The sequence below is a fragment of the Schistocerca serialis genome, chromosome 1 (assembly GCF_023864345.2).
Source record: "Schistocerca serialis cubense isolate TAMUIC-IGC-003099 chromosome 1, iqSchSeri2.2, whole genome shotgun sequence".
Classification (NCBI taxonomy): domain Eukaryota; kingdom Metazoa; phylum Arthropoda; class Insecta; order Orthoptera; family Acrididae; genus Schistocerca; species Schistocerca serialis.
In genome coordinates, this window is record NC_064638.1 from 452464821 (window position 1) to 452479565 (window position 14745).

A 14745-nucleotide genomic window follows, 5' to 3' on the forward strand; every position below is an offset into this window, starting at 1 on the left:
GAAATTATTTTTTAAATGTCTGCCCCCAGTAGCTGAGTGGTCAGCACAACAGAATGTCAAGCCTAAGGGCCCGGGTTCAATTCCTGGCTGGGTCGGAGATTTTCTCTGCTCAGGGACTGGGTGTTGTGTTGTCCCAATCATCATAATTTCATCCCCATCGACGCGCAAGTCGCCGAAGTGGAGTCAAATCGAAAGACTTGCACCTGGCGAACGGTCTACCTGGTGGGAGGCCCTAGTCACACAACATTTATTTATTTTTAAATTTAAGATAAAGGATTCAAGTCCCTTCTTCTGTAAACCATACCCTATAAGTTTGAGAACAGCAGTTCAAAAGGATATCAACTAAATCATAAATAACCAAGTCATCAAACGAAATTTAAGCTTAATAATCCGTTACTTATAGTGAAAAAGGCTACAGGAGTGGTTCATTTGGTGTTTGACGTTCATACATTACATAAAAATACAGAAACCAAAAGATACAGACCCATTACTAAAGAGGAATTATTAACCAAATTCCACCATGCCAAATATTTCACCTCCATGGATCTAACAGTGGTTATTGGCAAGTGAAGCTACATTATGACTCTACAAAATATACCACATTTTTATTTGATGAAAAATCTTACCAATTTAGAATAATACCATTTGGGTTAAACAGTTCAGTGTCGGCTCCCAGAGGGTGCTCGATGAAGCATTAGGTAAAGATCTGTTACAAGAACTCATTATTTATGTAGATGACATTTTGCTAGCATCAAATACTTGGGAAGATCAATGTCATTTACTCCCAAAAACTTTGCAAAAGGTTGAATAAAATGGGAATAACCATAAAATTGATATAATCACATTATTCAAGGGAGGAATTAAAATTTTTGGGACATTTAGTTGGGGTTACGGTCATGAAAGCTGACCCACACAGAATAAGAGCCACACAGGAGTGTCTAGAATCTCAAAATCTAAAACAATTACCTTTGTTTTTAGGATTACTGGGACTCTAGCATTGATATGTTCAGGGACAAGTATTGAACGAGCCGTGGTTACTACATATTTTAAAGCAATGGTCTGTGTAGTCATGGGATGAGAGTGCAGCAGAAGCATTTACAAATATATTAAAAAAGCACTGGTAGATGCCCCTATTCTCAGTTGTCCTGTAATGAATGAGCAATTTAAGCTGGCCACAGATCTATCAGAGTACAGAACTGTGGCAAAATTATTCCAAGGGGACTGAAATCCTGAAGTGGGGGAAAGCAGAACAATAGCCTTTGCTAGCATAAGTTTAACAAAGCATAAAATGCTTACACAACCACAGAAAAAGAACTTCTGGCAATAATGTGTAGTATTAAAAAATTCCAGACCTAGTATGGTGATCACAGATTATTATCTAGATGGGCCATCAAGTATTGTCATTTTTGATACCAAGTATGTTACTTCATCAAAGACTCACGTGTTGGGCTGTGTTTTTACAAAAATATCATATAAAAAGATCACAGAATAGTTCCTGATGCTTTATTACGATTACCATTAGGTTTGAGTAATGTTAAACGAACTGAGGGACCAGGAGTGATTTTTGCCGTATTTTTTTGGGATTTAGCTACATGAACGATAACGTTCGGACTCTAGCCTTCAGGATAGAACAAGATGTGAAAGAGAATCCTTACTTTAGTGTATACAAAGAACTATCATTACACCAGTCAAATAATTATGAATGGATAATAATGTGTTATTTTGGAAAGCACCGTCAGAGCAGTCAAGATGGACACTGTATTCCATGTAGGTAGAAACAGATCTGGTACGGTTCATATACAAAAGATATGATCATGGTTCATATACAAAGGATATGGTTATTTTGGAATAAGGAAGTGTATGAAACACATGTGTAAAATTTTATTATTTCAAGAATATGAGTCAGACGATAATTACTGTGTTGAGATCGTGTACGTCCTGTCAACTCATTAAAGAGAATAATAACCTTGGGCACTATAAATTACATCTAATAATTCCAAAAGGTTTGCGTGATTTAATGGCAACAGACGTCTTTGTCCAGCAACACACAGGTAGCACCCATTGACTAGGGGTAGCACCTTTGATTCATAATCAAAACGTCTTTTGTCCCGGCTTCGAATCCTGCCGCTGATTAAATTTTAATTAATAATCAGCATAGGCAGCCGAAGACTTCCAGCATAAGAAGCCACCCTCATTCGTCCAATGGCCTTGTCAAAGAGGGCAGTGGGGCAGACAGAGGTTCAGGGCACTCTCTTGTCTTAGGGGTGGGAAACTGCCCCTTCAGGAGGAAGAATCAGCAATGATCAACAGCATGAGGATGCAGAAGGCAATGAAAACCACTGCATTAAAGATATGTAACATGTATCCACAGGACATGTGGCCTGTAATTGAAGAAGTGTCATGATGATCTCTCCATTGGCAAAAGATTCCAGAATAGCCCCCATTCGAATATCTGGGAGGAGACTGCCAAGGGGGAGGTTACCGTGAGAAAAAGATTGACTAATCAATGAAAGAATAACGTTCTACAAGTCGGGGCATGGAATATCAGAAGCTTGAACATGGTAGGGAAACTAGAAAATCTGAAAATGGATATGCAAAGGCTCAATCTTGATATAGTATGGGTCAGTGAAGTGAAGTGGAAAGAAGACAAGGATATCTGGTCAGATGAATATAGAGTAATATCAACAGCATCAGAAAATGGTACAACGAGATTAGGATTCGTTATGAATAGGAAGGTAGGACAGAGAGTGTGTAACTGTGAATAGTTCAGTGAGAGGGATTTTCTTGTCAGAATCAACAGCAAACCAACACTGACAACAATAGTTTAGGTATACATGCTGATGTCGCAAGCTGAAGATGAAGAGATAGAGAAAGTGTACGAGGATATTGAAAGGGTAATACAGTATGTAAAGGGGGATGAAAATATAGTAGTCATGGGGACTGGGAAGCAGTTGTAGGGGAAGTAGTAGAAGTAAAGGTTACAGGAGAATATGTGCTTGGGACAAGGAATGAGAGGGGGGAAAGACTAATTGTGTTCTCCTTGGAAAAGGCCAGGTGATACGGGAAGATTTCGGTTAAATTACATCATGGTCAGACAGAGATTTGGCAATCAGATACTGGATTGTCAGGCATACTCAGGAGCAGATACAGACTCAGATCACAATGTGGTAGTGATGAAGAGTAGGCTGAAGTTTAAGACATTAGTCAGGAAGGATCAATACACAAAGAAGTGGGATATGGAAGTACTAAGGAATGATGAGATACAGTTGAAGGTCTCTAAGGCTAGAGATGCAGCAATAAGGAATAGTTCAGTAGGCAGTACAGTCGAAGAGGAATTGACATCTCTAAAAAGAAGCTGCGAAGGAAAACACAGGTACAAAGCATGTAACTTTGAAGAAATTATGGATAACAGAAGAAATACTTCAACTGATCTATGAAAGTATGAAGTACAAAAACGTTCCAGGAAATTCAGGAATACAGAAATACAAGTCGCTGAGGCATGACATAAATAGGAAGTGCAGGGAAGCTAAGATGAAATGGCTGCAGGAGAAATGTGAAAAAATCAAAAAAGAAATGATTGTCAGAAGGACAGACTCAACATACAGGAAAATCAAAACAAACTTTGGTGACATTAAAAGCAAGGGTGACAACATTAAGAGTGCAACAGGAATTCCACTGTTAAATGCAGAGGAGAGAGCAGATAGGTGGAAAGAATACATTTAAAGGCTCTATGAGGGGATGACTTGTCTGATCTACATCTACATTTATACTCTGCAAGCCCCCCAACGGTGCGTGGCGGAGGGCACTTTACGTGCCACTGTCATTATCTTCCTTTCCTGTTCCACTTGCATATGGTTCGTGGGAAGAATGACTGCCGGAAAGCCTCGCTCGAATCTCTCTAATTTTACACTCGTGACCTCCTCGGGAGGTGTAAGTAGGGGGAAGCAATATATTCGATACCTCATCCAGAAACGCACCCTCTTGAAACCTGGACAGCAAGCTACACTGTGATGCAGAGTGCCTCTCTTGAAGAGTCTGCCACTTGAGTTTACTAAACATCTCCGTAATGTTGTCACGCTTACCAAATAACCCTGTGACCAAACCCACCGCTCTTCTTTGGATCTTCTCCATCTCCTCTGTCAACCCGACCTGGTACAGATCCCACACTGATGAGCAATACTCAAGTATAGGCTGAACGAGTGTTTTGTAAGCCACCTCCTTTGTTGATGGACTACATTTTCTAAGGACTCTCCCAATGAATCTCAACCTGGCACCCGCCTTACCAACAATTAATTTTATATGATCATTCCACTTCAAATCATTCTGTACGCATACTCCCAGATATTTTACAGAAGTAACTGCTACCAGTGTTTGTCCCACTATCATGTAATAATACAATAAAGGATCCTTCTTTCTATGTATTTGCAATACACTACATTTGTCTATGTTAAGGGTCAGTTGCCACTCCCTGCACCAAGTACCCATCCACTGCAGATCTTCCTGCATTTGCTGCAATTTTCTAATGCTGCAACTTCTCTGTATGCTACAGCATCATCCCCGAAAAGCGCATGGAACGTCCGAGATAGAGAAGAAACAGGAGTCGATTTAGAAGAGATAGGGGATCCAGTATTAGAATCAGAATTTAAAAGAGCTTTGGAGGACTTAAGATCAAATAAGGCAGAAGGGATAGAAAACATTCTATCACAATTTCTAAAATCATTGGGGGAAGTGGCAACAAAATGACTATTCATGTTGGTGTGTAGAATGTATGAGTCTGATCATATTGCATTTGGAAATATGCACTGACAATAATGTTTCAGCAGGCTCTTTAAAATCAAAGAAGTCAGCTTGTATGTATTGGAATTAAATGGAATAGGTTCATAACTTTAGCTGACTCAACAATCTTGCATAAAACTTGCAGAAAAAGGCCTTGCTTACCCTTTTTTCAATTCTCTATTACTGCAAAATTTCTGTCGCAGCTCCCACATCTGTGCCTAGTCACCAAAAACTTATTTATTCTCTCTTCACACCATCCCATGCTAAAAGGGAGAGACCATGGCTTCGAACTCCATTAGGAAGCACTGCTTGTCAGAAAGACCATGCCCCATCAATGAATGCTTGAAATATTTCCCCTACAGATTCCCACTGGAACAAGTCTAGGGACACGCTACAAAGTATCGACAATATTGTAGCACTGAAAATTCGTTTTGCGGAAGAGGGAAAAAAAAAACTGGACCCTGAACATTTTCTGTTTCCACTCTTCATTTGTTAGTCCACCTAAAATTAGTATGTTCTGACTGGTCCCTAGGTCCTAATGATCACAAGTTGGCATCATTCTTAATACTTTGTGTTGACTGTTCTCGGTTCCATATTCCTTCGCCCTCAATGGCCCCAAAGTTGTGACATTGTAATTGCCTGATGAAATGATGATGTGTTGCCCATGTGAGTGATGATTAGTTGATTAATAACAGATATTTACTCTCACAGCCTGTAGGCTCACAGTGACCGCAGCACATATCGCTCTATCCCTGAAGTAGCCAGCCGCCTTTATTTGCTCATGGCAGAATTCACCAACATAACTTAAAAATAAGCGCATCTTTAAGTATTACAGACTCTGTACGTATTTTTGATTGCTACAGAGCAGCATAACTATCTTCTCAATAAGCTCTTGACATTAGTTGATGTTCTTGGACTTTTCTGTTAGTTGTTAGATGAATATTATTACACTGCTGTGCAATACTTAAGGATGAAAGTTACTTTCATGCGCTGTATCACTGCCAAGTAACATAGCTCCATGAAACTTTAGCTGTACATAGAAAGAACTGTTTCAGCACAGTATAGAAATGGCACTTTTACTAAATGACAATCATTATATTAAAGTCACCATGATTTTCAGTGGCCCTCTGGACATTACAAAAGCAGGACATAGTTTTTAATAGGGTCTCTGATCACCACAGACAGCAATGAAAGCTCTCCAACATGCTCACATGCTGGCTAGCTACAAGGTTGGTGAGTTCTTGTGGTAGGACATTCCACGCCTCCAACAGCATGGTTGACAACTGTTGCATTGTTGTTGGTCCACAATGGATCGCACAAGTGCTCAATACGATTTAAGTCATGGGAATGGGCATGCCTGTCCATTCACAAAATATCCTCTCATTCCAAGAGCTCTTCCACACACACTGTTCCATGTGATTGTGCACTATCATCTGCAACAATGAAGTCACAGCTGAACAGTCTTGAAAAGAAACACATGAGGATGGAGTACAGTACAACAGTAATATTAACAGGTGAGTGTACTGTGTTACAAGATTTGGAGGACAGTATGCCCACACAATATTATGCATCCACACTCTGTAACATCTGGACCACAAACGACAATGTTCCTGGGTGCATTACATGTTTCTACCTCTCGCCAACGTCCACTACTGTCAAACATGATTTTTTACACGTGTGGTTAGGCCTAACGTTGTAAGGGCATACCGACCTCCAAATCTTTGAATGCAGTACACTCACCGGTCATCCTTATTGTAACACAGTACTCTTCCCCCTCGCATATATTTTCAGGGGTGCATTCACGTCTAACATCATTTTTATGGATGACAATGCGTGACCATATCAAAACACTCAGCTAGAGAAGCTCTTGGAATGAGAAGATATTCTGCAAATGGACTGACCTGTCCATTCTCCCAACTTAAATCTCCTTGAGCACATGTGGTATGCAGTAGGTAGAAGCACTGTAGCATGTCCACATGCACCAGTGACCATGCATCAGTTGTCAGTTGTGCTGGTGGAGGAACATAATGCCCAACCAGAAGAACCCCTGACCATCTTTGTCACCACCATGGAATACATTGCACAGCTTCCTTTGCGGAGTATGGATGTAGATGTAGATGTAGAACCATGTCCGCATTCTGTAATGTCTAGGGGACCATAATAAATCACACTGCCTTTGGTGTAATTGTTATCATTTGATAAAAGTGTTATTTCTGTTCATCTCATTGGATATCTCTTTCAGATACTTTCTGCACTATACTGTAGCAGGTCTTCCTACATATGGTCAAAGTTTCATCAAGCTATTTCCTTAGCAGTGACCCATTATGCAAAAGTTACATTCATCCTTAAATTCTGTACACCAGTGTATAATAACACAGCTGAGAACTGAAGGCCACAAGAACACTAGAATTTGGCTGCAGTTTGACAAGCACTGCATTAGACTTCATACTCATAATTTTTTTGTTACATTACACATTAACAATAAACTTCATAATAGCTGAGTATCTAAGATAACAGTATTTACATGCCCCCCCCCCTCCCCCTCCCCTCCACCCTGGGAAACTGCTAAATTCTGAACACCAACTTCTCAACTATTCAGGCAGCACTAGTGCTGCAGACTGTTCTCCTAGCGCATCTCGTTATCAATCATTTATTTTAAACTTTGTAGCTCCAAAAAATTGTCTTTACTGCAAGGTCCTCCTACATTAATTAGCGTCCTGTAATACAGTAGAAAGCATCTTTAAAGGCAATTGGCATATAAAATTTTCATGGAGACATCAGTTTTATTTTAAAAACAATACATGCAAAATCTGCTTTTCCATAAACAACATTATTTGCTATTAACCATTTATTACAATGACATCACAGTGAATAGTCACACATAAATACAGTTGGAATGTGGCCTGCAAATAAATCATATAAAATTTCACTAGTTGTAGTGAAACTCCTTCCAATAGTAATTTCTTCAATGACTTCAAATTAATCTTAAAATCGGAAGCTATATTGTCATAAATAATAACATTCACAAATATTTTAACAATAACATATGCAATTTGCCATTTGTCGAATAACTGCAGTATACAAGAAGTAAAAAATTCAAATTTGAGACAGAGTGCAATCACAGGAATTATGAATATATAACAATGAAACTGGATTTAAAAAATGAGTAAAAACATTAACAATGCAACATTATTTATACAAACTATTGGCTTTCACAATATTTCTGAGATATTAATTTATAATGTCAAATAAAAGCCATGAAAGTATTGAAATTACTGTTCACATTTAGCAAAGATGATTTTTAAAATAATCTACAACAATGATAAAAAATATTACAAGAAACAAATAATGCATTTCCTGATGACTCATCTAAACTCCAAATTGAAAAGTGGTCATGGTAATAAAACACTGAGCAGTGCTGTACAATTATTAAAACACCCCAAAAACCACTGGAATTATGTCTTGTATTGTAATTGTTAATTTTAATTTCTGGAACGTGGAATAAAAGGTTGGGGCTGAAGTCTTATATTTATATATTAAGGGTCTTATATTTATTTAAAAAAACTATAGAAGTTACAAATTTGTGGTTTGTGACAAATGAAAGAATAAATCATCAAGTTTGTTTGCATATCTTTGTTGCAGGTAGAAGCTGAGTAGAGAGCACTATAATTGCTGTCAATGTAAAACTGCGTCACTCGAGGAGACGGCAGCACAGTGTTCTTTGGTATCATGAGACAAAATTTCCAATTACTGCGCAGCAAAAATTTTGAAGACACTAGAAAAGAAAAGTGCCTGATATAAGGAGTATTGTTGTGTGGTGCATGAAGTTTAAACAGAGTGGCAGTGTGTTCGATGTTGGATCTTCCACGAACAGGGCAGCATTTTGCTAGTGAACAAAGTGTCAGAGCTAGGCAACAGGCATTCTTACAAAGACCTTCCAAATGTACTCAACACACACCTTGTGAATTTGGGTTTCCTAGGACCATAGTGTGAAGAATTCTACCCAACAGGGTGCATTTGCATGCATATAAGGTCCAGATACAACTTGCGTTACAATCAAGTGGTGGAACATGTCGAGCAGTTTTTGTGACAGACATACTGTCAGTTTCTCTTTTAACGAATTTGTTTTACAGATGAGGCTACTTTCCATATACCAGGTAAAGTTAACATGCACAATTTGAGGATATGGGGTATGGAAAGTCCATACATTGCCTTAAATCACATTAGAGATGTGGTGATGCACAACAGTCATTGGCCCTTTCTTTTTTTTGTCAAAAAATCATTAACAGCTAACATCTGTCAGGATATTTAGAACAGTCTGCAGAACCACAACTGAGAGACTCACAGCTTGATGTGATGTTCCAACACGATGCTGCGCCACCTCATTGGAGACTACATGTTACAAGTTTTCTTAATGGAACATTTCCTGTTAAGGTGTATTGGGTATGTGGTCCCATTGACTGGCGTGCAAGATCACCAGACATAATGCCTTTGGATTTCTTTTTGTGGGATATGTAAAGGACAAAGTTTACACTACACAAGTACCTGACTGGATACATTAAGTGGAAGGATAACAGATGCTGTTGCTGGTGTTACACAAGGAATGTTGTCAAATGCTGTATGTTGTGAGATAAATATCAATTAGACATTCTTTGAGCAACAAACAGAGCACTTGTTGAAGTTTATTGATGTCGTAATAAAAACTTAGTGCTTTATTCTTTCATTATCACAAGCCACAAATATGCAAGTCCTATCGTTGTCAAAAAGAAAACATGTAGGCCCACCCTGTATTTTGGTTCATTTGCAAAGTACAGGTCTGTCCACAAGCCATCAAAATTGCAGATACATATCATTTGATGCAGTGCGAGTGATGCTCACTATAAATCTGATTTAAGGAATTACACAAATATTGAAACGTTGTCCTGTACCATCGCAATAATTCATTCAAAGGTTATGCAGAGAATTCTTCAGTTATAATATAGTTGCACATAACTGTTGGAGAATCAGACCATTATTAGAATACTTTCTGACTATTACTGTGTTCCTTTATTATGTAGTCAAAATTACAACAAAAACTAACATCTTTAGATGTGAAACTGCCTCATGAAAGAAAGGTTTCATGTTGAATATAAAGGGCATAAAAATATTTATACTGACACTTATAAAAGACAATTATTTGCTACTGCAAAGAATTAACATGCAGTTTTAATGATTCAGTTCATTAACTGAAAACAATACAAAAATCACACAAATTAAGTTGCAATGGCCTAAGCAGAATGAATATTATTACTGGAAAAGAAATTATTACTGCAATACTTGCACTGCATTAACAATACTCATCTTAATGGCTCATATATTGCAACTTTTGGCAAAGGAAAAATTTAAAAACAAACAGACTCTTGCAGGTGAGACAAACCATCATAAGCTATCAATTATATGTTAAAATTTATCTCTTGCTTCCAACAGATAATTAACAATGTTAGTAACAAGGTGGTACTCCCAATGAAATCTCTAAATGAAAAAGCAAAGGAGAAGAATCAAGCTACAACTTAAGAAAATGTTACACCTCCACTCATTCAGTCACAAAAAGACAAACATATTGGCACAATACAATGTCTTAACGGAGGATATTTTTTCAGCCACTGGGCAGAAAAACACAATAGTATGTATAGTTGGTGGGAATGCAATCATTATTATTACTGATCGTGCACAATATGGCAATGTGATTTTTTTCACACTACACAAGATATATTATAATCCAATAAAAATTAATTAAAAGCCATGGCAGATTAAAATCTGCCTGAGTCATCCAAGTACACCTCAATGCCCAGATCAATACTTTTATCTACTAATGCCTCTCTCTCTCTCTCTCTCTCTCTCTCATTCTTCAAAATATACAGCAGCAGACTTCAGAGAAAAGATGTGAAAAAAGTGGCTGATTTAGAGCCATGAGACTCACTCTGACACTATAACATGCATTACCTGTACATCACTGAAACATAGTTCAGCACATAAAAAGTCAAACTGTAATGGCTTACTGGCCTCTGATAATTTCACACATTACGAGAAAAAGATAAAACTGAATAGAAAAATCTAAGGGAAAAGCCTGAATAACAATTTATCAGAGCGAGAAAAGTTTTTTCTTTTGTTTTTGGTTTTGTTTTTTCAGCAGTGAAAGTAATCAGGGAAAAGATAGAACACTAAAAGGGTGGCATATGGAAAGACACATCAGTTTATGTTTCATGGGGTTCACCCTCTTTTACACACACACACACACACACACACACACACACACACATGCAGTTCAGGAATGCAATAATGATTATTTATCTTTGTATTTTTTACGGATTATGTAAATATAAATGGATAAATTTCTGACTCTGCAGCAACAATACCAAAATATACTATATATCTAAAATGTAAATAACATTTTACAATATGTACAATTTTAAAATTGTACCATTATTAAAGCTAAGAAACTTTATCACAGAAATGCTCTTCAGTGAATGATGCAATAGTTTCAATTACTGGGAGTATATGAGAAGACAAATTATGACATTGTTCCATAAAACATTTCAAGTGGTCTGATGTATACTGCCAGAAGCAATATTACTGAACTTAACACACTGAAGTCCATGGTACTTCCATGATATATGAGAGTCTATGTTTCAGTACCTCATAAATTACAAGTCCTACAGTTAACTTTTGTCTTCCTCTCCCAGCTGACATTCTTATACTGCCATCATAGACATATAAATACAATTAAAAAAATAATACCTTTCAATAATGACACTTCTGCCATATTATGTAGAAACTACAAAATGTTTCTACAAAATCAGCAAGAATCTCAAATGGCACTAATGTGTTTACTTTAAAGTATTCACACAATTGTTGCTTCCATTACAAGTTCTTTGATATTTATATATTCAGGATCAGAGGAAAATATTTCTAGCAGTTCATTAAATGTGGGTCTATCCTTGGGATTATACTCCCAGCACCGTTTCATGATTTTGTAGACCTCATCTGGACAGTGCGGTGTCTGGCTAAGACGTTCTCCTCTTTCTATCAACTCTATTACCTGTAAAAAAAACGTTGTCAAAACAAAGAAATTTTAAAATGGACTTTTCTACTGATTGAAGGAACACCCAGGAAGGTGTCAACTTATTCATTCAATATCAAGTCAGGTCAAGAGCAACCTAGTTGACAGTATTATTTAAAAAAATTAATTTAAGTGATGGTAACTAGATGAAAATATTATTCAACTGTTGCTGTACAACCACAGACATAGTCCTTACATTGTAGGGATTTATATTAGGAATATAAAGATTTTGTTGGTAACAGTGAGCATCAGAGGTATTCTCACGCCCATCGTGTTAGAACCCTCTGCAAGTGTTACAAACATAAAGGATACACATACCAACTTCACAAAATGAAGAAAGAAAAAAATCCATTATGATTACATCAAAATTAAGATTAACTTTAATTAGCAATAAAAATGAGAGACAGAACTTCTGGCCAGTGCTTGCATTAAAAAAAAAAAAAAAAAAAGCTGCTGATACAGACCCACCATAAGTGGAGACAAAGATGAAGGGGGACGCATCAGAGAGTATGATATCATGGCTAATACAGTGGTAAACACTGTGCAAGTTTCGGTCAAGAGATGATGGCAGAGGAAAAGCAAGGGCTGATGGATCAAGAGGAAGAGAAATGAATAGTGCAATGAAGAACTAGGAGGAAAAGCAGCTGGAAGAAAACAGAGAAAAAGGAAGGAAGGAGGGGGGGGGGGGGGGGAGAATAAGAAAGAAAAATAAGTAATTATATGTATGTCCACATCTAGCTGTGTAGTCGGCACGTATAACTGCCTTGCTGCATATCTGGATTCAATTCCCAGTACTACCAAAGACTTTTCCTTGATGGGAGGACTGGAACAGGGTACACAGAGTCTCGTGATGCCAACTGAGGAGTTACTTGATTCAGAACTAGCGGCTTCAAAGTCTGGGAAACCAACAACACATGGTAGAATGGTATGCTAGAGAGAGAGAGAGAGAGAGAGAGAGAGAGAGAGAGAGAGAGAGAGAGAGAGAGAGAGAGTGTGTGTGTGTGTGTGTGGGGGGGGGGGGCAATTGTTGGTTACGTGTTATCAGGTGTTAAATCTAGGAGGGTGCAAAATGCGAGGATGCTCTGAAGGCCAAGTTTCCATCTGCCAAGTTCCCAGATTAGGGCATTAAAAATTAATACTCTTGGTGTATCCTCAATCATCACCCTGCTTTATATGGAAATCCATGAGATTTCTGTTATCAAGGCAAGAGACTTGTATACAATCACATGAAACTGGCCCCTTTACATACAAATGCTGCAGAGCTTTAAACTGTGTTCATCACAACAAAGCCACAGCCGCTCTGCATCATGATATGAATATTTTCCTAGCTATATATTCTGATAGGACTTGCTTCTCAGCATATTTTCCGCATATCACGCACAAGTAATGAATTTAAAATAATGTCCTCCAAAAGTCTCCTCAGCTTCATCATGCTTACCTGCTCCTACTCGAGTACATCACCAAAACTCTTTTTCCTACACAGTTTTTACTAATGCTTTCTGCACATTTCTGTCCCTTCCTTCCTCCGCTTATAAACTACATCAATTCTCTCTTCTTCCTTGCATACCATTTCGTTTGATCTAATCAATTAGTGCTGACTTTCTCATGGTTACAATCCCATTCCATTACTGTTCTTATCTGCAACTTTAAATTAGAAAAAATGTTTCTCATAAATACAATTCAAACAACTGGGATATCTGTTTCTGTTAGCCTGTTATACGTGCTTCCAATCAGAATCACCATATTGACTAATAATGACCATCTCTGGTTGCTCTGACCAGAATGCAATGATGTCGCATCAAATGCAAGCATCAATCCAGAACAGGGCAGGAAAGGGTGAGAGACAGCAAGGTACAGGTCAGCGGAGAGGAGTCAGCAACGCCTGGTGGAGTGTGCAGGGACTAAATGGCAACCAGATGAGGCTGATTGGTGCAGCGTCAGGATGCTGTGGGGGAAAGAAAGGGAGGTGTGTGTGTGTGTGGGGGGGGGGGGGGGGAGGAGCAATAGAGACGAGGAACAGAGAACAGAGAAATGACTGGTGGGTGTATTAGCAGAGAACAGAGGTCAATGAGAGTGACGGGCTATGAACTGAAAGGAAGTAATCGAACAGATGGAGCAGAAACTGTCGAGTGGAGGGTGTGGAGACAGTAGGTTACCTTTGGTTGAGGCTGGGATAGTTTTGGAAGTGCAGAACCTGTTGTAAGGAAAACTCCTATCTGTGCAGATCAGAAAAGCTGGTGATGGAGGGGAGGATCAAGACGGACCATGTTGCAAAGCAGCCACTGAAATCAGCTGCAAATTGTGCCACAGGGTGATCCATTTGCTCTCGGCCACAGTTTGGCATTGCCCATTCATCCTGATGGACAGCTGGCTGGTAATCATAAAAATATAAAAAGTTATGCAACGATTCTAGCAGAGCTGGTATAAGACACAGGTGCCTCTTATGGGGTAGAATAAGCCTGTGACAGGACTGGAATAGGAAGTTCTGGGTGGGTGGATTTTGCAGGTCTTTCATCTAGGTTTTCAACGTGGATATGATCCCTGTGGCAAGAAGTTCAAATTGGCAGTGGTGTAGAGATGGACTAGGATGTGGAAGTTGGGTGGACAATGGAACACCACTTTAGTAAAAAGGATTTGGGTAGGATGTCCCTCATATCAGGTCATAGTGATAGATAATCAAAGCCTGGATGAAGGATGTGGTTTAGTTGTTCCAGTCTGGTTTGGTATTGGGTGACAGAAGGGAGCCTCCTTTAAACCTGTTTCTTGGTGGTATGGGAGGATATGGCACAGGAAACCCGTTTGCAGACTAGGTCTGGTAAACAGTGCCTGTCTGTGAAGGTCTTTGTGAGACCTTCACCACACTGGGCAGG

General features: G+C 38.6%; 1 protein-coding gene across 8 annotated transcripts in view; it reads right to left on the reverse strand.

Moving 5' to 3' along the window:
- Nucleotides 1–9073: 9073 nt before the first annotated feature.
- The window catches only part of LOC126473063 (tyrosine-protein kinase Shark), a 153226-nt gene continuing 147554 nt past the window's right edge, over nucleotides 9074–14745 (reverse strand). For all 8 annotated transcript variants that reach the window (XM_050099981.1, XM_050099980.1, XM_050099983.1 and 5 more), the window contains exon 16: nucleotides 9074–11854. In XM_050099981.1, coding sequence (XP_049955938.1) covers nucleotides 11657–11854 — 198 coding nt within the window. In that variant the 3' untranslated portion in view covers nucleotides 9074–11656. The remainder of the gene's footprint in view (nucleotides 11855–14745) is intronic.